The sequence below is a fragment of the Bombina bombina genome, chromosome 1, assembly GCF_027579735.1.
Source record: "Bombina bombina isolate aBomBom1 chromosome 1, aBomBom1.pri, whole genome shotgun sequence".
Lineage (NCBI taxonomy): Eukaryota > Metazoa > Chordata > Amphibia > Anura > Bombinatoridae > Bombina > Bombina bombina.
The window spans coordinates 236,071,774-236,096,842 of NC_069499.1; the positions used below are offsets into that span (position 1 = coordinate 236,071,774).

At 38.1% G+C, this 25,069-nt stretch overlaps 1 protein-coding gene across 1 annotated transcript in view; it reads right to left on the reverse strand.

Moving 5' to 3' along the window:
• Positions 1–200: 200 nt before the first annotated feature.
• The window catches only part of SPINT1 (serine peptidase inhibitor, Kunitz type 1), a 137,108-nt gene continuing 112,239 nt past the window's right edge, over positions 201–25,069 (reverse strand). Inside the window, exons 4-10 of the mRNA XM_053697880.1 lie at positions 22,934–23,104; positions 18,006–18,041; positions 7,155–7,280; positions 6,137–6,187; positions 3,502–3,672; positions 2,701–2,766; positions 201–2,410 (exon numbers count right to left, since the gene is read on the reverse strand). Of these exons, the coding sequence (XP_053553855.1) occupies positions 2,214–2,410; positions 2,701–2,766; positions 3,502–3,672; positions 6,137–6,187; positions 7,155–7,280; positions 18,006–18,041; positions 22,934–23,104 (818 nt within the window). The 3' untranslated portion in view covers positions 201–2,213. The remainder of the gene's footprint in view (positions 2,411–2,700; positions 2,767–3,501; positions 3,673–6,136; positions 6,188–7,154; positions 7,281–18,005; positions 18,042–22,933; positions 23,105–25,069) is intronic.

A 25,069-nucleotide genomic window follows, 5' to 3' on the forward strand; every position in this document is an offset into this window, starting at 1 on the left:
ATATTGAAAGAGCAGGCATCTACTACTGGGAGATAGCTGATCTTATCTTTAATCAGCATATCTTAAATTCACACTGCTTTTGATTATTTCACTTTCTCAGTCCCCTTTATAGTCATTAAATATTTTGATGATTATGTCCCTTTGTGTGTCATTACCATTAAAACACTTTGGAACTGATACAGTAACCCATTTCACTGCTATTAAAATAAATATTTTTAGTTTATTTTTTTTATCCTTAATTTTATTATATCATAAAAGTATTTCACTATGAGAGGACTTTCTTTTGTTGAACAATAAAAAGCAAAACACAAGGGAAAATATATATACATACAAACAAAATATACAGTTAAAAAGAAAAAAAAATAATATGTATTAGCAGCACTAAAATTTGGGTGTAAAGCTATTAAACTTACATAGTTAAAACAGGAAATGGTTCAATGCACTTTTCCCAACCAGAAGAAAACACTTAACATAGGCAAATTGCTAGATTAAAAGGGACATAAGGGACCGGTAATATGCTACAGTATCTTATTATTGCCTTACTGCCTAAATAGAACTGTTTATTTAACCCCTACAAAAATGTGGTATCAACTGTAATTCAATGATTAAAAGGAGATTGCTTCCAACGGTAACAAATATTTTAATATCCTCTATGTAACATGTAGTCTACATTATTAAATGTCCATGTTACATTATATATGTAGGTCAGACTACTAGGCTGGTACATAATAGAATTTCAGGGTGTAAATCTAGCACATGCTGCAAAAATATGGATGATCCTATAGCTTCACATTTCCTCAAAATGGGCCATAATATAAGTGATTTGTGATTTTAAATTATTGAGGACGTAAAGATGCCTAAAAAAGAGGGGGCGATAGAGAGGCTTTGATAAAAAAAAAATAAGGTCATGTACTGGATTTATTATTTAGATTTAATGGCTCCAAAGGGGATGCATTGTGAATTTGACAGGACTGTTTTGTTTTTTTTGGTAAACTGTTTTATGATTGATGTACATTGTAAATATTAAAAGCTAATCAACATTTGTTTTTAATTTTATTTCCTTTAATGGCTTATTTTAGATGTATAGAAATTATAGATGTATCTCTAGAAGGTGTTTTATACATACATATTGTGTAAATACATAGGAGATTATAGAATTGTGATATCATTTATGACCACTATGTGGTGATGTTGTACTGTAATGGTTGTGATTTTGGTACTTTTTGAAACTATTTAAACACATATGTACATTTTGAAACTATTTAAACACATATGGGGTTATTGTTGGATACGCATAATTAAGGACATTGGTTAAGCCAAAACGTTGCTATGTTGTTGGAGCCAATGTTTTGAATGAAGGTCATTCTTAACTGAGGAAGCTAGATGACTGATTTCTTATGCTTTGGATATAGACTTGGTCAGCCTCCTCCGTATGTGGTTTTCATGCTGCTGCCTGTGTGAGCCCCTACAAAGAGCCAGCTCTGGAGCACAAACCCACTTCCAATCCTGAGCTAAGCACAGCTTCTAATTGGCAGCTATACACATAAGTTGCCCCCGATTGGCTCAGTGGCCATGTTCAGCAATGGACCATTAGTGCACATATTAATGAGTTGGCAGTTTTTTACTCTTATGCAGGGGGTTAAACACAGTTATAATAAAGTAATACCACAATAATAAAAATGTTCTAGCGCATTAGAACATTTTTTGTCACTGCTCCTTTATGCCCCTCTCAGCTCTTCAACACAACAGAACAGTGCATTGAATTGTATTAACATCTGAAAACCTGCAATATTACAGATTTTATTTAAACCCCCCCCCCCCCTAAAAAAAAGTACATCTATTGTCTTTTGAGCTGCTCCAGCAGTTCATCTTACAAGGCATAGTTCCCATCTATGAAATCACATACAGAAATATATTTCTTTATATTACTAAAGTGATCTACAAAACATCAGTAAATTTAACGTTAAAGTTATTTGCTTCACAATAAACAAAATAAAAACCATTCTTTAGGAATGTAAAGCCACTTTGACATGTTTAACCCCTTCCCTGCCAGAGATTGTGACTCTTTTGTAAGTGTTTTTTTTTGGGGGGGGGGTTATTTTGGCAGAGAAGGGGTTAACGACATAACCCAGCCGTGATTGTTGTAGACTAGGCTGCAGAATGGAGTGTTGAGAGTCTTTTGGCAGATTCACTTCTAGATGTGGAGTGTCTGGTCACACCGGTTTGGTGGTGTGGTTATACACCAGGTGCTCAGTGTCTTCAGTGGTGGAGATAGGGGAACTGTTCGGCGTTGGCTGCCGTCTCCGGTTGGTGTTGCTCTTCCTTTTCTTCATGACAAAGTATCCAATTACTGCTAGGACAACCAGGATACAGATTCCAAGGAACACTGCAATGGCTATCTGTGCAGAGCCTAAACAACATGTTTAAAAAAATAAATAACAACAAACAAATATGATTAATGAATCGATAAATTAGCCAAATGTCATGGAGTTCAAATTATAATCTTTTCATTGAAGTGACATGGGAATCATACTGTTAGATTCTTATTATTCAAAATAGTTATAAAAAAGTGTTGTTGTTTTTTTTTATAGACAACTATGTGCATGCGCATGTGGTGTTTATGTGATGCATGTGCTTCTGTATTACACAATTTCTTTAATGTTTTTATCTATTATATTAAGAGATTTTGCCATATCTAACCTGTGCTTCCATCAAGAGAATCATTTCCGCCAAGTCTACTCCCAACACTCCCAAATACATCATTCTCTGTGAGAAGAAAAATATATTCAGTATTGCAAATGAACCATATACCATGCACTGCATAACAGTTTTACACAACAATAAGGCCAAATGGGCTAAAAGACACTGCTCCCAGGTGCATTATTTTACTTGCATGAGGAGGTGCATTTTTTATATTAAACTACCTTGAATCAAAGTTGCGCTGTGGTTTATATTTTTCAATTTGTCTTTTGAAGCTGGCAGAACAATAGGAGTGGATCTCCCTAACCCCAAGCGGCTCTTTGATTGAGGATCACAGTATCACTGAATTTCAAGTGGAAAATCAGATTGGAGACTATTTTGGTAGTTTCTCTAATGATACCCTCTTTGGTAATTCTGGTGACTATTATAGGATCACTGATGATTTTTATTTAATCTGACTTTTAGTCTAAGTGGAAAAAGAGGGTGTTCATTAGCTTTTTTTTAATTTAAGTCTTTCACATATACTGTTAACAAGACTACTAAATATATTTAAGTAAGGGTTATTATTGTTAGAGATATATACAAGATCACATTTAACCGTTCCAAATGAAACTGTAGTGCTGTTTTGTTTTCTATATATTGTATATTCCAAAATCCAAACCTTTTCTGGACCCAAGCAGTATGGATAAAAGGTTTTCTACCTGTATTATTTTTATTATATGCAGATTATGGATGTAATGTATGATCAGAAACAAACATATTACAAATAGAAAAACTACTAAGTTAGGTTCTAACACTTACGTGTAACTCCTTGACAAAAGTGTACACATTCCTCTTGACTATGAAAATTGTTCTCATTTCCACCGCAGCCACCAAAAGTGAAACTCAAACACTGCATGGTTTCTAGATCATAGAACCAACGGGTGAAGCTAGCACGGCAGCCACCAGTTTCTGGAAATTCCACACAACGTGCTGAAAGAGGGAAAAAAAAAAAAAAAAAGTTATTTTCTAACAAGTGGAGAATGCTTCTACCCATATAGCAATGAAAATTAAGCACTACATTGAAAGACCTTTAAAGTAAAAAAAATACAAGGTAATTTTAAAACTAGCGGCCTTGCACCTCTATGTGTTTAACCCCCACAAAGAGGTATAAACACATAGAAAAGCAGTCTACCAGGAACGAACAGCAGCCCAATGGCTTGTTTTATGGTCCGGTTACCACCTGGGAGCAGTGTCTTTTAGCCCAATTGTGCCTTTCACAGAGTAAAACTTTCCTTGCCCAATGTGCTTAGAGGGATATGGCTCCACCTCACTGACGAAGCCCAAACAATCATCTGAGGTTGCCATTTCCCTTCTTTAGAGGAGAATTTGGCTTGTTCTATGGCCCGGTTACCACCTGGGAGTAGCTTTTTTTAGCCCATGAGCTGTTGCTCGCTCCTGGCAGATTGCCTCTTTTTCTGTTTGTACATAGAAGTACCTCTTGGAAACTGCTGTTGACCCAATCAGCAGTGCTAATGACACAGATGAGTTGTGCGACCAGAGCTGCTGATTGGATCAATGGCAGTTTCCACTTGAGACTAGCAGCTTTTCTGACCCCAAGCAGTTATTCTGCTATGCTTTTAACTAATTAGAGCATGTCATTTTTACACTGTAATGTCTCTTTAAAATGTTTTCGTGATTCAGACACAATGTAAAATTTAAAAAAAACAAAAACTTTCCACTTTATTTCTATTATCAAATTCACTTTGTTCTCTTAGTATCCTTGTTGAGAAGTAGGTAGGAAGATGTAGGAGTGAGCACGTGATATATAACAGCAGTTTTATAACTATGTTATACATTTGCAAGAACACTGCTCCAGAAATGAGCACACTGCCTGGCTAGGTATCAGAAAAAAATACATTGGAAACTTTTTTTTTTAAGTTGTATGCTCTGTATGAATCATGAAAGGAAATGTCTGTTTCATGTCCCTTTAAGCTCTGTGAAATTAATCTGTTTTACGCTCGACAGTCAGACATTCACAATACAAAAAATTAGATAAAATTTACAGTGCCCAGGATGAGACACATTCAGTCCTGAGCAGATACTCAAGTGACGTTCAGGAGCATGAATTTTGAGGAAAGTGAAAAAACACCAGAGAGTAAAAAAAAACCTTTACAAAGAATTGCCAAATTAAAGGGGCAGTAAAGCCAAAATTAAAACTTACATGATTCAGATAAAGCATAGGATTTTAAATAACTGATTTTTATTATCCAAGTTGCTTTGTTGCCTTGCTATTGTTTATTGAATAATTAACATATGTAGTACTCAGGAGCAGCAATGCATTGCTGGGAGTGAGCTAGTAATTGGTGGCAGCAAATATATGCCTTTTGTAATTCTCTCACCAGATATATTCAGCTAGCTCTCAGTAGTGCATTGATGTTCCAGAGCTTACTCTTCAACAAAAGAACAAAGCAGATTTGACACTAAAGTGATGGTAAATCCTAGCGATTGTTAAAGTGGACTAAACTCTCCCTTTCTGTGCCGTTGCACAGCGCTAAACTCAGCGGCTCCGGCCCCTGCACGGCACTAAACTCAGTGTCTCCGGCTGCTCATGGCATATCGATTGCCTTCAATGAGGTGACATTTGCACCTCTGAACCGATAGCTGTGCTTGTCAACTGGTTTCTGTATGCACAAACGGCTATTGGTTCAGAGGTGCAAGAGGCACCTCATTTGTAGAAGATCGATGTGCTGTGGACGGCCGGAGACGCTGAGTTTAGCGCTGTGCAACGGCACAGAAAGGGTGAATTTAGCACCCTTTTTTACAGGGTTGATCAATTACTCAACCTTTCTGTGTCGTTGTACAGCACTAAACTCAGTGGCTCCGGCCGCCCATGGCATAACGATTTCCTTCAATGAGGTGACATTTGCACCTCTGAACCAATAGCTGTGCTTGTCAACTGAAAGGTTTCTGTATGCACGATCGGCTATTGGTTCAGAGGAGCAAACATCACCTCATTGAAAGCGATCGATATGCCATGGTCCTTTAAAATTTCAAATAAGCAGTACATTTCAAAGTCTCCTTTCATTCCCCTGTATCATGTGACAGCAATCAACCAATAACAGACTCATTTATTTACAGTGAACTTTTGCACATGTTTAGTAGTAGCTGGTGCCTCTGAAAGTTTGCACAATTAGATAATCTATGTGGGAAGTGTTTTTTGTTTTTTAATTGTTAATGCTCTGATTCATAAAAATATTATTTTGATTTTCATTGTGGTCATTAATTCAGCAGTGGTACCATGGGGTAAGGAGGAAGAAACAGGAAGGAGGGTGGTTTTATGAACATGTACTCTTACCTAGAAAAGAGCCAATTGGAAAATGTGTCATTTTAGTGTATTAAGAAGGTATTTTCTATGTTTATAAAACAGCGGAATAATTATTTGATTTGCACTTACCTTTATTATTGGGAATGTCCAGTGTCTGCAGCTTCTTAAACCCTTTATCATCTAGGGCAAGAAACATCAAGGACAAATAAATAAATGACATACAATATGCTTATCATTTACATACTTCATGTTGTTATTTAAGATGGAGAACATAACAATGTAACCCAATAGGAATAGGAGCATCCATTTAGACGTTATCCCTAATTTAGCAATACTCAAAATCAGCTGTAAATGGTAACAATAATGCATCTAACACAATTGTTCTCTAGGTGTAATTTTACTATATAATCTGTATTAACATCACAACATAGATCTGGTTTACATTAATAAAGAAGACATTTAGGGGACCACAACCTCGTTTCTCTTTGTGAAGACCCCTTACTCACAAAGTCTGAAAATACATCCAGATGCTGTACCCTCCCCTGTCCATAGACTTGAACAGAGCATGCTCGACTAAGGCAGAGATTATGGATTTTGTAAAAAAATCATTTTTACAGAATCCTTAGCCTAGGACCTTGGGAGCATGTTCTGGTTTAAGTATATGGGTTGGTTCATGCACTGAGAAGGGTAAGATCATCTCTTTATTTGTGCCAAAAAAGTAGAAACTTTTGTCAGGAGCAAAGCTATACAGCCCAGCCTAGAAAAATGAAAAGCTCAAGAAAGTGTCAGCCCTTAAGAATCCTTCCATGTATATAATATAAATAATATTTCTATGAGACTAAAGGGAAAATTGGAGCATCTCATTACAATTACTTTATAGAAAGTGGTTTGTGCAACTCTGGGATACTGTAAATAAAGAACAAAGAGTACATTGATAAATAGTTATGGATTAAGCAATTGAGGCGGTGAGGAATACCGTCTTGTACAATACGTTGTCTTTGGCCTGATTCATTGATATGAAGCTCTAAGCAAGGTTAGATAAATATATAAATATGGTAATGAATTTCCGATGGTTAAATCTCTGAAAATAGAAAACTGTTGCCACACTACACGGTATATGTGAGGCTGGGAGGTGCTATATACATACATTTTTCACAAGCAATCTCATCAGAATGATCGTTGCAGTCTGGAGTCTCATCACATTCCAGGCCAGCCTCAATACAGCAGCCGTCACTGCACTGAAACTGTGTAGCGAGGCACTGCCCGTTGCACACTAGCAGGAAGAGAAATATTAAACAATAGCATCAGTACATTACGGAGGTATGATAGAGAAACATTAAGCAACATATTCAAGACTTATGTAGCCTTACAATAAGCATAATAGATATTGAATCAATCATTCATGTAAGTCAGGGGTGGCCAACGCATTACGCATTGCTTAAGAAGTAGTGCCAGGGCCATCAGCGGGTGATGGGCGTGACTCTAGTCTGGAGTTTTGACCAGGTGCCATCATCCTGTTTTGCGTCTACGTGCGTCTCCATGAGGCCCCCCTCTGATAGCCGCTGCGGCTGAGCCCTTTCTTAGGCTGCAGGGCTGGAACTACATGTTCCAAAATGCCCTGCAGTACAGTCCTGCAAATTGAAGGGGAGAGAGAGGCTCCCGTGCAGAGCAGTTCTGTGATGTCACGTGCAGGTGGTTTTGTTGCTTCTCTTAGTATGGTAGAATGCAAACAGACTCTAGTGTGTTAAAAACATAATTTATGTAAGAACTTACCTGATAAATTCATTTCTTTCATATTAGCAAGAGTCCATGAGCTAGTGACGTATGGGATATACATTCCTACCAGGAGGGGCAAAGTTTCCCAAACCTCAAAATGCCTATAAATACACCCCTCACCACACCCACAAATCAGTTTAACGAATAGCCAAGAAGTGGGGTGATAAGAAAAAAGTGTGAAGCATAAATATAAAGAATTGGAATAATTGTGCTTTATACAAAAAAATCATAACCACCACAAAAAAGGGTGGGCCTCATGGACTCTTGCTAATATGAAAGAAATGAATTTATCAGGTAATTAGCAAGAGTCCATGAGCTAGTGACGTATGGGATAATGACTACCCAAGATGTGGATCTTCCACGCAAGAGTCACTAGAGAGGGAGGGATAAAATAAAGACAGCCAATTCCGCTGAAAATAATCCACACCCAAACAAAGTTTAAAACTTATAATGAAAAAAACTGAAATTATAAGCAGAAGAATCAAACTGAAACAGCTGCCTGAAGTACTTTTCTACCAAAAACTGCTTCAGAAGAAGAAAACACATCAAAATGGTAGAATTTAGTAAAAGTATGCAAAGAAGACCAAGTTGCTGCTTTGCAAATCTGAACAACCGAAGCTTCATTCCTAAACGCCCAGGAAGTAGAAACTGACCTAGTAGAATGAGCTGTAATCCTTTGAGGCGGAGTTTTACCCGACTCGACATAAGCATGATGAATTAAAGATTTCAACCAAGATGCCAAAGAAATGGCAGAAGCCTTCTGACCTTTCCTAGAACCGGTAAATATAACAAATAGACTAGAAGTCTTTCGGAAATTCTTAGTAGCTTCAACATATTTCAAAGCTCTAACTACATCCAAAGAAATCAATGATTTCTCCTTAGAATTCTTAGGATTAGGACATAATGAAGGAACCACAATTTCTCTACTAATGTTGTTAGAATTCACAACCTTAGGTAAAAATTTAAAAAAAGTTCGCAACACCGCCTTATCCTGATGAAAAATCAGAAAAGGAGACTCACAAGAAAGAGCAGATAATTCAGAAACTCTTCTGGCAGAAGAGATGGCCAAAAGGAACAAAACTTTTCAAGAAAGTAATTTAATGTCCAAAGAATGCATAGGTTCAAACGGAGGAGCTTGAAGAGCGCCCAGAACCAAATTCAAATTCCAAGGAGGAGAAATTGACTTAATGACAGGTTTTATACGAACCAAAGCTTGTACAAAACAATGAATATCAGGAAGATTAACAATCTTTCTGTGAAAAAGAACAGAAAGAGCAGAGATTTGTCTTTTCAAGGAACTTGCAGACAAACCTTTATCCAAACCATCCTGAAGAAACTGTAAAATTCTCGGAATTCTAAAAGAATGCCAGGAAAAAAGATGAGAAAGACACCAAGAAATATAAGTCTTCCAGACTCTATAATATATCTCCCTAGATACGGATTTACGAGCCTGTAACATAGTATTAATCACAGAGTCAGAGAAACCTCTTTGACTAAGAATCAAGAGTTCAATCTCCATACCTTTAAATTTAAGGATTTGAGATCCTGATGGAAAAAAAGGACCTTGTGACAGAAGGTCTGGTCTTAACGGAAGAGTCCACGGTTGGCAAGAGGCCATCCGGACAGGATCCGCATACCAAAAACCTGAGAGGCCATGCTGGAGCCACCAGCAGAACAAATGAGCATTCCTTCAGAATCTTGGAGATTACTCTTGGAAGAACTAGAGGCGGAAAGATATAGGCAGGATGATACTTCCAAAGAAGTGACAACGCATCCACTGCTTCCGCTTGAGGATCCCTGGATCTGGACAGATACCTGGGAAGTTTCTTGTTTAGATGAGAAGCCATCAGATCTATTTCTGGAAGACCCCATATTTGAACAATGAAGAAATACCTCTGGGAGAAGAGACCATTCGCCCGGATGAAATGTGTGGCGACTGAGATAATCCGCTTCCCAATTGTCTATACCTGGGATATGAACCGCAGAAACTAGACAGGAGCTGGATTCCGCCCATACCAGAATTCGAGATACTTCTTTCATAGCCAGAGGACTGTGAGTCCCTCCTTGATGATTGATGTATGCCACAGTTGTGACATTGTCTGTCTGAAAACAAATGAACGATTCTCTCTTTAGAAGAGGCCAAGACTGAAGAGCTCTGAAAATTGCACGGAGTTCCAAATATTGATCGGTAATCTCACCTCCTGAGATTCCCAAACCCCTTGTGCTGTCAGAGACCCCCACACAGCTCCCCAACCTGTAGGACTTGCATCTGTTGAAATTACAGTCCAGGTCGGAAGAACAAAAGAAGCCCCCTGAACTAAACGATGGTGATCTGTCCACCACATCAGAGAGTGTCGTACAATCGGTTTTAAAGATATTAATTGAGATATCTTTGTGTAATCCCTTTTTGGTAAATTGATCCTCCAACCATGATGTTGAAGAAACAACACAAGTCGATTCGAATGAGATTCTGCTAAATGTGAAGACTGAGCAAGTACCAAGATATCGTCCAAATAAGGAATACCACAATACCCTGTTCTCTGATTACAGACAGAAGGGCACCGAGAACCTTCGTAAAAATTCTTGGAGCTGTAGCTAGGCCAAACGGCAGAGCCACAAACTGGTAATGCTTGTCTAGGAAAGAGAATCTCAGAAACTGATAGTGATCTGGATGAATCGGAATATGCAGATATGCATCCTGTAAATCTATAGTAGACATATAATGCCCTTGTTGAACAAAAGGCAGGATAGTCCTTACAGTTACCATTTTGAATGTTGGTATCCTTACATAACGATTCAATATTTTTAGATCCAGAACTGGTCTGAAGGAATTTTCCTTCTTTGGTACAATGAAGATATTTGAATAAAACCCCAGTCCCTGTTCCAGAACTGGAACTGGCAAAATTACTCCAGTCAACTCTAGATCTGAAACACATTTCAGAAATGTTTGAGCCTTCGCTGGGTTTACTGGGACACGGGAAAGAAAAAATCTCTTTGCAGGAGGCCTTATCTTGAAGCCAATTCTGTACCCTTTTGAAACAATGTTCTGAATCCAAAGATTGTGAACGGAATTGATCCAAATTTCTTAGAAAAAACGTAATCTGCCCCCTACCAGCTGAGCTGGAATGAGGGCCGCACCTTCATGTGGACTTAGGAGCTGGCTTTGACTTTCTAAAAGGCTTGGATTTATTCCAGACTGGAGATGGTTTCCAAACTGATACCGCTCCTGAGGATGAAGGATCAGGTTTTTGTTCCTTGTTGTGACAAAAAGGAACGAAAACGATTATTACCCTGGAAAGAAAGGGAAAGCAGAGTAGACTTAGAAGACATAACAGCATTCCAAGACTTAAGCCATAAAGCTCTTCTAGCTAAAAATAGCTAGAGACATATACCTGACATCAACTCTAATGATATCAAAGATGGCATTACAAATAAAATTATTAGCATGTTGAAGAATAAAAATGCTATGAGAATTATGATCTGTTACTTGTTGCGCTAAAGCTTCTAACCAAAAGATGAAGCTGCAGCAACATCCGCTAAAGATATAGCAGGTCTAAGAAGATTACCTGAACACAAGTAAGCTTTTCTTAGAAAGGATTCAATTTTCCTATTTAAAGGATCCTTAAGGAAGTACCATCTGCCGTAGGAATAGTAGTACGTTTAGCAAGAGTAGAGACAGCCCCATCAACCTTAGGGATTTTGTCCCAAAATTCTAATCTGTCAGATGGCACAGGATATAATTGCTTAAAACGTTTAGAAGGAGTAAAAGAATTACCCAAATTATTCCATTCCCTGGAAATTACTTCAGAAATAGCACCAGGGACAGGAAATACTTCTGGAATAACTACAGGAGATTTAAAAACCTTATCTAAACGTTTAGATTTAGTATCAAGAGGACCAGAATCCTCAATTTCTAATGCAATTAGGACTTCTTTAAGTAAAGAACGAATAAATTTCATTTTAAATAAATATGAAGATTTATCAGCATCAACCTCTGAGACAGAATCCTCTGAACCAGAAGAACCATTATCAGAATCAGAATGATGATGTTCATTTAAAAATTCATCTGAAAAATGAGAAGTTTTAAAAGATTTTTTACGTTTACTAGAAGGAGGAATAACAGACATAGCCTTCTTAATGGATTTAGAAACAAAATCTCTTATGTTAACAGGAACACTCTGAGTATTAGATGTTGACAGAACAGCAACAGGTAATGTAACAGTACTAAAGGAAATATTATCTGCATTAACAAGTTTGTCATGACAAACAGTACAAACAACAGCTGGAGGAACAGATACCATAAGTTTACAGTAGATACACTTAGCTTTAGTAGTTCCAGCCCCAGGCAGCGATTTTCCAGAAGTATCTTCTGACTCAGTTTCAACGCGGGACATCTTGCAATATGTAATAGAAAAAACAATATATAAAGCAAAATTGATCAAATTCCTTAAATGACAGTTTCAGGAAAGGGAAAAAAATGCCAGTGAACAAGCTTCTAGCAACCAGAAGCAATAAAAAATGAGACTTAAATAATGTGGAGACAATAGTGACGCCCATATTTTTTTAGCGCCAAAAATGACGCCCACATTATTTGGCGCCTAAATGCTTTTGGCGCCAAAAATGACGCCACATCCGGAACGCCGACACTTTTGGCGCAAAAGAACGTCAAAAATGCCGCAACTTCCGGCGACACGTATGACGCCGGAAACAGAAAAAAACTTTTTTGCGCCAAAAAAGTCAGCGCCAAGAATGACGCAATAAAATGAAGCATTTTCAGCCCCCGCGAGCCTAACAGCCCACAGGAAAAAAGTCAAATTTTTAAGGTAAGAAAAAAAAATTGATTTATTCATATGCATTATCCCAAATATGAAACTGACTGTCTGAAATAAGGAATGTTGAACATCCTGAGTCAAGGCAAATATATGTTTGAATACATATATTTAGAACTTTATAAAAAAGTGCCCAACCATAGCTTAGAGTGTCACAGAAAATAATATTTACTTACCCCAGGACACTCATCTACATGTTGTAGAAAGCCAAACCAGTACTGAAACGAGAATCAGCAGAGGTAATGGTATATAAATAAGAGTATATCGTCGATCTGAAAAGGGAGGTAAGAGATGAATCTCTACGACCGATAACAGAGAACCTATGAAATAGACCCCGTAGAAGGAGATCATTGAATTCAAATAGGCAATACTCTCCTCACATCCCTCTGACATTCACTGCACGCTGAGAGGAAAACCGGGCTCCAACCTGCTGCGGAGCGCATATCAACGTAGAATCTAGCACAAACTTACTTCACCACCTCCATAGGAGGCAAAGTTTGTAAAACTGATTTGTGGGTGTGGTGAGGGGTGTATTTATAGGCATTTTGAGGTTTGGGAAACTTTGCCCCTCCTGGTAGGAATGTATATCCCATTCATCACTAGCTCATGGACTCTTGCTAATTACATGAAAGAAAAGGCCAACACCACCAAATAGTTTAATACGGTTATTTTAATGTATGTTAAAAAAAGCATACTATTACTAACACATGTGACAACATTAATGCAAATATGAGGTAACAATTAAGCACAATGATAGAGAGAGAGAGAGAGAGAGAGAGAGAGAGAGAGAGAGAGAGAGAGAGAGAATAGAGTAAAAAATAAAAGTAAAAGATATATGATAGAGGGGAAGAGTGTAAAGAGAAGATATGGCTTGAGAGAGAAGGGGGAGGGTAAAAAGAGAAATTGAAGAGAGGAGGGAGTGGAGAAAGCGTTGAGAGGGAAGGGAAAGATGATGATTATTAGAACAAAATCTCCAGGTTTGCTATGACCTTCCATGACTGTCAGCACTCTCTTTCTACACTCTCTCAGTGGCAATATTTAATTTATGGAATAAAATAAAAATTACTGCACAATGTGTTTTTTTGCGGTTTGTTTTGTTTCAAAGAGCTTAATTAATAAAACTCATATTAAACAACAATGTACAAATATTAAGAATAAGTATACAAATATTAACATGAGGTGTTGAGGGGCATTGGTTAAAGTCACTTAGGAACTCTTGTGCATGGTTAGAAGAAAGTTCAGTAAACAGGGTGTATCTAGAAATTCACCATTATGCACAGGGATCATTGACCTACTTTAGTGCCCCACTTTGGAAGCTCTTTTGGGTTTTTAACATTACAGTAAATATTCTAGTAGTATGGCATATACAGAGCTACAATATATTACTAAACTATATAACAAAAGATATGAGTCTGTAAAGACAAGATCTGACAACTAAACTATAATGAATACTTCAGCAAAATTAACGTGAATACAAAGGGAATACTGGTAAACCTTAGAATTCGGAATACACTTGCTTTTTAGATGGTCACTTTCCCATGTTATTAAGGTCCAGAGTGAGAACCGGGCAGGGAAGATGAAAAAGAAGAGTAGAGAGTGAATGGAGGAAGAAAAGAAGGAGGAAATACCATGTGGAGGGTGAAGCGGGAGGAAGCAAGGCACACATCTCTCACATCTTTCGGGTATGCTATGAAAGCTATTGTTATGTAGTGAGAGATTATGGGATTCCCCCCCCCCTCCTTTCTTAAAGGGACAGTCTACACCAGAATTTTTATTGTTTTAAAAAGATAGATAATCCCTTTATTACCCATTCCCCAGTTTTGCATAACTAACAGTTATATTTATATACTTTTTACCTCTGTGATTATCTTGTATATAAGCCTCTGCAAACTGCCCCTTTTATTTCAGTTCTTTTGACAGACTTGCAGTTTAGCCAATCAGTGCTGGCTCCCAGGTAACTTCACGTGCATGAGCACAGTGTTATCTATATGAAACACATGAACTAACACCCTCTGAAAAGAGGTGGCCTTCAAGGTCTAAGAAATTAGCATATGAACCTCCTAGGTTAAGCTTTCAACTAAGAATACCAAAAGAACAAAGCAAAATTGGTGATAAAAGTAAATTGGAAAATTGTTTAAAATTACACGCCCTATCTGAATCATGAAAGTTTATTTTGGACTAGACTTTCCCTTTAATCCTTTGAGTGCCAAGCACTTTCCCATCTGGGTGCTAAGCTGTTGAAAGGTTGTTTTTTTAACCTTTTTTTTTTCTTCTTTTTCCAGATCCCCAAGACTTACACTGTCGGAAAGGTTAGGCGATTACCTTTCCAATGGTGGGTCGGTAGCTGCTTCGATGCCTGAGATACAGGCTTCTAAGCAGCATGCCCCCTTTTCCTATACTTAACATTGTATAGTTTAAATAAAGTTGTAATCACGTCATTGCGCGTGATGTCACCACGCATAAGCCCCGGCGATGCCTGTCACTATACAGGCCCAACTGCCGGGGTAGGAGAGAATGGGAGCCCCCAGATCTCCCTCAAGGTGGGAGAGTGCTAGTGACGGCTCTGAGCCGTCGTTGGCACCTGAGTGGGAAACTGCGACGGCTCAGAGCCGTCGTTAGCACTGAAAGGGTTAATGTTTGTGATATGCTCGAATAATCTCAAATAACTTTTATAGGGTCTTGTCCTTTCTATGTATTTTATTATTATTAATATCGGTTATTTGTAGAGCGCCAACAGATTCCGCAGCGCTATAAACAAAGGGGGAGTACAACAAAACAATTATAGGGTAGAGGGCCCTGCCAAGAGCTGCACTGTTGTAGTCAGCTCTTAAGAAGTTGATATACAAACAGCTGGACTCTTAGGCTTACATGGATTGCAGTGGAGGAGAGGAACTGGTATTAGGAAAGGTTAGCGTAGGTTGTTTGCATCCCTGAACAGTAGAGTCTTTAGGGAGCACTTGAAGCTTTTAAAACTAGAAGAGAGTCTTGTGGAGCGAGGCAGAGAGTTCCACAAGATGGGAGCCAGTCTGGAGAAGTCCTGTAAACGGGAGTGTGTATTACAGGTCACAGCTGAATTGTAACATATAGTACACGTCATACAATTGCATAGGCATCTTATTTTAAAGGTTTTGTTTGAAGACAATGGAGTCAGATATTTTTCCAGCCAAATTTGCTATTGTGGAAGGAGAGATATACGATAGTCATCGAAACGTCATTTTTTGATTCTATATCTTACACAAGTCTTTTTTTGCCTTCATTTTATTTGTTGCAGTTAATGGCAATATACCTACCCACAGGACTCTGTACGGTGACTTTTCTTGCATACCATACACTGTATGTCAGCCCACATGAGATTCAACTGAGCGCAACTGGAACTATTAAGGGACCCTGAAAGATCATCATTGTGCTTAAACGCAACATTAAGGTTGTAACATGTGAGCAGATTAGTAAACGTATGCTTTTTAAACATACATTAAAATAACAGCATTACACTATTTGGAGTTCTTTGTTTCTTTCTCTGCACTCGCTTGAACAGAATTGCATTCTATCACACTAAGAGAAGTAACAAAGCCACCTGAGAGTACAGCTATACAGAACTAGACACTTCACGGTAGACACTTCACGGTAGACACCATTTGTGAGTAAGAAGGGCTCTCGCACACCGCACTTACCTCATATGATTGAGGTTAAACACTGAGTAGAAACCCCAGAAGGGACTCATGCCTTTTACTAATAGTGGATGATCATGAACTTTACATTACTATTTGTATTACTGTTCAAGCTTGCACAATTTTTGGAACTTGGATTGGGACTGATTACTTAATGTGGTATTCTTTTGTTATTATTTACAAGTGTTTAACATTATCATTCCCCTGAACACCACCACGTTTTGCAGACCATCAGTTCTGTGTTTAACATCCCAGTCTTTTGTGTAGACCATACAGTTGTTGTGCTATTTGTACACCACCTCTTCTTGCACATACATATAGTGAGCACATTTATAGCATCTTTACAGGGCACAAGCAGCATAACTTGTATATTTACTAAACACTAAAGACCAACAGATCTATATATATCTATATATCTCTCTCTATATATCTATATCTATCTATATCTATATATATCCCTGAGTTTACGCCAGGGTTCTGGTCCTGAAGATATAGTTGTTAAAACAAAAAAAAGAAAGATTATACATCGGTGTAAAATGAACTTTATCGATATATATCTGCCAGGATTCTGTGTTTTTAATTGATGCATTTTGCTTGTTTTACATCTGTGAAAAATGAGCCTGGTTAAATAATGTAAGCCAAATGAAGTAAAGAAGTTCCAAGCACCTCTAAAAATTGGCATTAGTAATGTAATTTATACTATATCTTAACCTAAACAGCAATATAAAAATATGTTTATGCTTGTGAGGTATGCCACTATTCCTCAATAAGGCAGTAGTGAGTTCTGTTTATTAGCCAGAGAGCAATCATTTTTTCACATGAACACAGACATACACTTCTTAATGTTAGCTTTAATATATATATATAAAAAAAAAAAAAGCATGGAACAAATATTTTTAATATGTTACTGCTCTTTTATATTTATGATAGCAATTTTTTTTTTTACAATTCACTGTACAGTCCAATAAAGAAAGTAAACAAATTGCAAACTACTCATGTGCTGTATGAATGCAGGTGGGAAGAACTCATCTGCAAATCTTTTGTTTTCAGCCAGAAAGCCTATGGAAAAAACTTCCTCAAACGAGGTCACATGATCACTAAGAACAGGCGCTATTTTGAAACCGCACAAAATAAACTGTTGCAAAACATGAGTTATAAACCTGTCATAAGGATAGTCAACACTTTTTCTTCTTTATACTCAGGATGTTTGTGCATGGTTTCAGGCCTATTCAAAATAAAAGCCTCTTGGAAGATACTCAATAGAAATTGAAAACTTAAGGGATACTGAACCCAGTTTTTTTCTTTTATGATTCAAATAGAGCATGCTATTTTAAGCAACTTTCTGATTTACTATTATCATTTTATCTGCGTTCCGTTATTTTAAAAAGCATGAATGTAAGCTTATGAGCCGGCCCATCTTTGGTTCAGCACTTGGGTAGCACTAAATGCAGCCACCAATCAGCAAGCGCTATTCAGGGTGCTGAACGAAAGATGGGTCAGGTCATAAGCTCACATTCCTGCTTTTTCAAATAAAGATATCAAGAGAATGATGAAAAAAATTATAATAGGAGTAAATGAATGTTGCATGCTCTATTTGAATCATGAAAGAACTAAATTAGGTTTCATATCCATTTAAGGCCAAGATGCAGAAAGATACACAAATAAGGAAAAAATTTGGATTACTTTGAAGGACAGATTTTGTAGAGCAGTATAACAGAATATTACCTGGTTGCAGTCTCCTACCAAGGGGACCAGGAGGACCTGAAGGAAACAAAAAATAATTAAGTGTACAAGACTTGTAAAGTAGATGAGCATCAACATATTTAGGTTTCATGCTGCTCTAAGGGCAGAGCCCTAAAATTTTCCACCCTTTAAATGTTGCAGGCAGATATTTCAAATTAGTCTAGAATGCCTAAGAAACTGAAAATATTTTGCAAACACACACAGAAAAAAAATATATAATTTTTATTCTTACCTGATAAATGTCTTTCTTTCTTGGTTGTGAGACAACCTTACTCTTGGGAATTACATCACCTGGCCACCAAGTGGAGAAAAAGACATCCTAAACCAGAGCTTTGATTATATCACTCCCACTTCCCTCTCTCTCTCCCAGTATTACATATAGCCAAGGAAATGGAGAAAAAGGAAGAAAAAAGAGATAAGTGGGGTAAAGAGGTGCAAACCAATACTGCCGTCATATCAAGTGGGCTCATGGACTCTCACAATAAAGAAATGAATACATCAGGTAAGAATAAATTGTTTTCTTTCTAATGGCTGGGAGAGTCCATGACATTACTCTTTGGAAACTATACCCAAGCTGAAAAGTCCACGAAAACTGGGTGGGAAGAGAACAGCAGGCACCTATTTACTAGGCACTACCGCTTGCAGAACCTTTGTACCAAAAGCTGCCTCAGCCGAGGTGTAAACATCATATCGGTAGAATTTAGAGAAGGTTTGTAATTAAGACCTGGTAGCAAACTTACAAATCTGTTCGACAGAGGCCTCATTCCTGAAAGCCCAAGATGTAGATACAGAGCGAGTAGAATAAGCAGTAATTCTAGCAGGTGGTTGCTTGCGCGCCTCCAAGTAAGCTTGGTGAATGAGACACCTCAAACAGGAAGCTAGAGACACTGCAGTGGCTTTCTGACCCTTGCGTTTACCAGAAAATTAAACAAACTGGAAGACTGACAAAATTCCTTGGTAGCTTTTAGGTAAAACTTCAAAGATCTGACCACATCTAAATTATGCAGGAGTCTTTCCTTCGACAAAGGGTGAGGACAGAGCGAAGTAAAACAAATTTCCTGGATTCATATTTTCAGAAGAAACCCCCTTTGGAAGAAAACCTGTAATAGTACGTGAAACTGCCCCATCCTGATGAAACACCAAGTATGGCGGATCACAAGTTAAAGCAGACAGTTCTGAAACCCTACGAGCAGAAGAAATTGCAAGTAGAAATAACACTTTCCATTATAAAAAAGTTTAATCCAAAAAGTGCATGGGTTCAAAACAGAGAAAACTGCAAAACCATCAACACCAAATTTAGATCCCATGGTGGAGAGGTTGGCCTAACCACCAGCCTTATCCTAACCAAGGCCTGAGCAAAAAAATTGAACATCGGGAATACGAGCTAACTTTCTATGCAACAAAATAGAAAGAGCTGAAATTTGACCCTTTAGAGAACAATCAGAAAGACCCTTATCTAAGCCTTCTGGTAAAAACTGAAAAATACATGGTATTCTCATTGAGTGCCACAAATAATCATTGGCAGAGCACCATTTAAGGTACACCTTACATACCTTGTGGTAAATCTTCATCATAATAAGCCTGAATCAAAGTGTCAATGGCCTAGTCAGAGAAGCAAAAATCAAACAAACAATCTCCATGCAGTTAGGCTGAGAGACTGAAGTTGTTTATAGGGAAATAGACATTGCACTAGAAGATCTGAGCACTGCCGAAGCCACCACGGAAGAGCACTGGACAGTAACACTAGGTCATCATACAAGGTCTTGTGGGGGCCAAGCAGGAGCTACAAGAAATGTTAAAATTGATACTTCTAATATATCTTGATTCTACAACTGCACTGGTTAGACTCCGCCAAATTTAAAATTCGAGATTACTCCTGCAATGCTAGGGTACTGCGAGTACCGTCCTGATGGTTTATGTAGGCCACGGTTATTACATTGTCTGACTGGAATCGTATAAATGGTATCAAATGAGGTAGTGGACAAGCATAAAGAGCCTTAAAGGCGGCTCTGAGTTCCAGGACATTGATAGGTAATAAGATCTCCTAAAGGTAACCAGACAACCTGTGCTGTCCATTGACCCCAGACTGCTCCCCTTCCGGCTAGTATGGCATCTGTGGTAATTATTTGCCTAGAGGGGCAAAGGAAAAAAAATTCCCCTCGCAACTGGGTCTGGAGCTACCCACCATTAAAGAGAATCCAAATGGATAAACTGAGAAAGATCTCAATGATCCCTATTTCATTGCCTAAGCATGCAAATTTAAAGGGGTCACAGATGAAACCTTATGGCATTTGAAGTGCCACCATCGGACCCACTGCCTCCATACATTGGGCTACTAAAGGGATAGCAGTGGACTTTAGTCTCTGACAGGTTAATTGAAATCTGCACCTGTGTTCTTTCAAAAAACATTTTCAGAACCACAGAATTTATGATTAATCCTAAGAAGCAAACCCTTGTGCTGGGACTCGAGGAACTCTTGGGCACATTGACTTTCCAGCCATGACTCTGAGAAACTACTCCTTGTTTATTCAGTGTGAGGGGTTGCAGGTTGAAAAGATTGAGCATGAACTAATATATTGTACATAGGGTGCAACCAACACAACCTAGTCTTGAATAACCAACAGAGGTGATCCCAGTACTTTAGTAAATACCCGAAGAGCTGTAGCCAAAATGGTAAGGCTACAAACTGATAGTGATTGTTCAGAAAAGTAAAACTAAGGAACTGATGATGAACTGGATAAATAGTAATGTGTAGATATATGCCCTTCAAGTCTACCAAGGTTGTGTATTGATCCTCAATGACTATAGATGGATGTTATTGTTTCCATTTTGAATGAAGAATTGGTTTAGTGAAAACCCTGTGATCTGTCAATTATCCCCAATTATTCCAGATCTCTTACACACTAACAAGGCTACTCTCTTTTCTGGACGTTTGGAAATATGAGACAGAATAAACCTTCCTTTTGGAGGATGAGACCTGAAACCTATTCTATATCCCTGGGATATTATAACCATGGCCCAAAGATCCTGCAAGGATTGAGCCCAGGCATCCTGAAAAAAAGCTTAAATCTGCCCCCTACCTGAGAAGAGTCCAGATTGGGGCTGCACCTTTATACAAATTTATTGTCTGAAGACTGCTTCCTCGGCTATTTGGACTTATTCAAGGTAGAATGTGGCCTCCAGGTGGATTTTGACGAATCCGACTTTTGGTTGGCGGTGGTTTTCTGTGATCTGTGGTTTACGAAAAGAGCGAAAAGGGGCTATTTGCCTTCCCCTTAGGCCTGTTCTTATCCTGAGGCTAGTAGGCACCCTTGCCTCCAGTCACAGTAGAGATGAGAGAGTCTAGTGCCGGGCCAAAAAAGACTTTCCCTTGAAGGCCAATTCTAGCTAGCTATAAAACCATATCTGCTGACCATGATTTCAACCAAAGGGTCCTGCGGCACTGAACTGCCAAAGTCATATTCTTAGAATTGATGTGTATGCTCTGAAATACTGCATCATAAATAAAAGCATTTGCTCTCTTTAGAGCCTGGATGCAGCTGCTCCAGCCAATGCTGTAACACTCACTGCAGGTTGGAATATTAGTTGTCCTTACAAAAAAACCTTCCTGAGGAAGCCCTTAAGTTCTCTTTCCATATTATATTTAAAAGAAGTGCTATCATCTAATGGTATAGTGTTCCTTTTGGCTAAAGTAGATGTGGAGTCATTTACTTTTGAGATGGTACCCCAGAATTCTAAATTAGCCTCAGGAACAGGGGAAAAAAAAAAAAAAAAAGTCTCTTGATGGGGTAAAAGGCATGTCTGGTTAATCCCACTCTTTGGCAATGACCTGAGAAACTAGAGAAGGTACAGGGAAAGTATCAAGAACCTTAGATTTAGGCTTGAAAATTAAATCAGATCACATATACGGTTTCTCCTTATTTTTGGGGTTACTTGAAGCCATAGCATGTGTCTGTCTCTCTCAGCGCATCAGAAGTGGAGTCTAGGGTGGCGGAGAACGCATCAAAATACCCCCGATTGACCTTTCACTCACCACAGAAGGATTAGAGAAAACGAGCTCCCCAGTGCCACAGGTATATGCAAGTGTCCTGGGAAGCCTCAATTGAGGTAATAGAAGTGCTCCTGAAAACTCACAGTTCTCAATAAGTCAACAAATGTGACAATCTTGAGTATACACAAACCTCTGCCAATCACTGTCAAGCCCTTTGTATATTAAAAAAAAAAAAACACAACAAGATGATCCTCACCAGGTGCCCTTCCAGCACTGTACTTAGCCTTGCAACCCTGACCTGCAGGCAGATCTTGTTATCCTGAGTCCTCTTTTGTAACGAACACTTGGGACATTACTAGGAAGAAACATGCACTTGGTCAACAGGAGGCAGCTTGGGAACTTCCCAGCAACACATGTGGCTCCTACTTCCCTCTCGTCCAGGAACTCTCTTTCAAAGGAAATTTTCCTGAAGATACAAAAAAAAAAACCCTCTTCTAAGCACCTCAGTCCTTTCTCTCCCAGTATTTCTTTGCCTCGTCAATGAGAGGGTGAGAAGTGGGAGGGATATATCCCAGCTCTGGTTTGAGGTATCTTTGCCTCCACCTGGTGGCCAGGTGATGTAATTCACAAGAGTAAGGCCGTAGGCTCTCACAACCATTATAAAGAACAGAGTTTATACAAATTAAAATCATGATTATTATTATCAGTTATTTGCAGAGCACAAACAGATTCTGCAGCGCTAAATCACACACACACACACACACATATAAATATAAATATATATATATATATATATATATATATATATATATATATATATATGTCTCTTCCATATTCAAAATGTTTTCAATAGGGAGGAACATTTCAAAACAGGACAAGTCGGTCAGAGATGCCCCTTTGCTCAGTTAGAGGCTCTCACCTGGCATGTTGGTACAAGCTTGATTACATTCTTCTTCCCTGAGGTAGTTATTCTTATTTGCTTTGCAACCTCCATATGTAAATTGCTCACAGTTTCCATTTTCTGCATTGTACCACCACCGAGTGAAGGAACCTCTACATCGTCCCACCTTCTTTGGCGCAAGACAGTGTTCTGAAATTAGAAGACAACGTTATTTAATTTAAAGGAATAGGCAAGTCAAAATTAAACTTGCATGATTCAGATAGAGAATGTAATTTAAGACACTTATACATTTACTTCTATTTTCAAATGGGCTTCATTCTCTTGATATCTCTTATTGAAAACGAATACGCACATATCTTACACTAGTGGGAGCTAATTTGTGCCTGCACACATTTGTCTCGTGATTGGCTAACAAGATGTGTTAGTACATGTTTTAGTAGTTAGCAATGCTGTTCCTTCAGCAAGGTATAACAAGATAATGAAGTATATTTGATAATAGAAGTAAATTGGAAAGTTGTTTAAACTTGTATGTTCTATCCAAATCATGAAATAAATTGTTGGGGTTTCCTGTCCCTTTAAGGACTGAAAGTAATGAATGCATACTACAGAGTATATGCACATAGCTATTATAACTTAAAAGGGAGATTATTGTCTTCTTTAACAAATCAGCCAAAGCTCAAGGTTTTTAAAAACAAACTAACTTTTTTGCTACAATCTTATTTCAATAGCCAAACTCCACATACCACTTGCCTTATTTGGACAATTCAATCTAGGCTTTAGTCTGCAGACAACATGGCTAACCATGGTCATAATGTTAACATAGTACATTGTTTAGCAGTTATCATTTAAATCCTATTAGAGAAGTATATGTAGCAGGGTTAGCCTTGAGAAGTCAGAATGATGCATTTCAAGTTCTAAAAAATGGTAAATCCTCAAATTTTCAGGGCTAAATTAAAATAAGGCAAAATAAATTATGAACGTATATTGCAAAGATTTTTCATTACTCATAAATAAAAAACATTTCATATAAAAACCTAAGGTATTTACTGTACCTTTAAAGCAGCAAATGGAGACCCTGCACTTTGAATTCCACTCTTATTGTGGAATCAGGAAACAAAGTGAGGATAAATCAGTGTTTATTGGTGTATGGTTTAAAGGGACATTAAAATGATGGATTAATTTCAGTGGATCACTACAATTCCCTAGGACAACTGCAAGAAAGTGTTTAAAGTATGTTTTGCTAAGGCAGGGCTCGACAAAGGGAGTCACTGGCTCCTTAACATTAGGCCCTGGGGTGCCCCCCACTTTCCCCCTTCTGGCTAACATCAGTCACACCTAAAAATTAGCATAGTGTGGCTGGATCCTTTCTAGGCCTTGCAGCTATAAAAACATAATTTATGTAAGAACTTACCTGATAAATTCATTTCTTTCATATTAGCAAGAGTCCATGAGCTAGTGACGTATGGGATATACATTCCTACCAGGAGGGGCAAAGTTTCCCAAACCTTAAAATGCCTATAAATACACCCCTCACCACACCCACAATTCAGTTTAACGAATAGCCAAGAAGTGGGGTGATAAGAAAAAAGTGCGAAAGCATATAAAATAAGGAATTGGAATAATTGTGCTTTATACAAAAAAATCATAACCACCACAAAAAAGGGCGGGCCTCATGGACTCTTGCTAATATGAAAGAAATGAATTTATCAGGTAAGTTCTTACATAAATTATGTTTTCTTTCATGTAATTAGCAAGAGTCCATGAGCTAGTGACGTATGGGATAATGACTACCCAAGATGTGGATCTTTCCACACAAGAGTCACTAGAGAGGGAGGGATAAAATAAAGACAGCCAATTCCTGCTGAAAATAATCCACACCCAAAATAAAGTTTAATGAAAAACATAAACAGAAGATTCAAACTGAAACCACTGCCTGAAGTACTTTTCTACCAAAAACTGCTTCAGAAGAAGAAAACACATCAAAATGGTAGAATTTAGTAAAAGTATGCAAAGAGGACCAAGTTGCTGCTTTGCAAATCTGATCAACCGAAGCTTCATTCCTAAACGCCCAGGAAGTAGAAACTGACCTAGTAGAATGAGCTGTAATCCTTCGAGGCGGAATTTTACCCGACTCGACATAGGCATGATGAAATA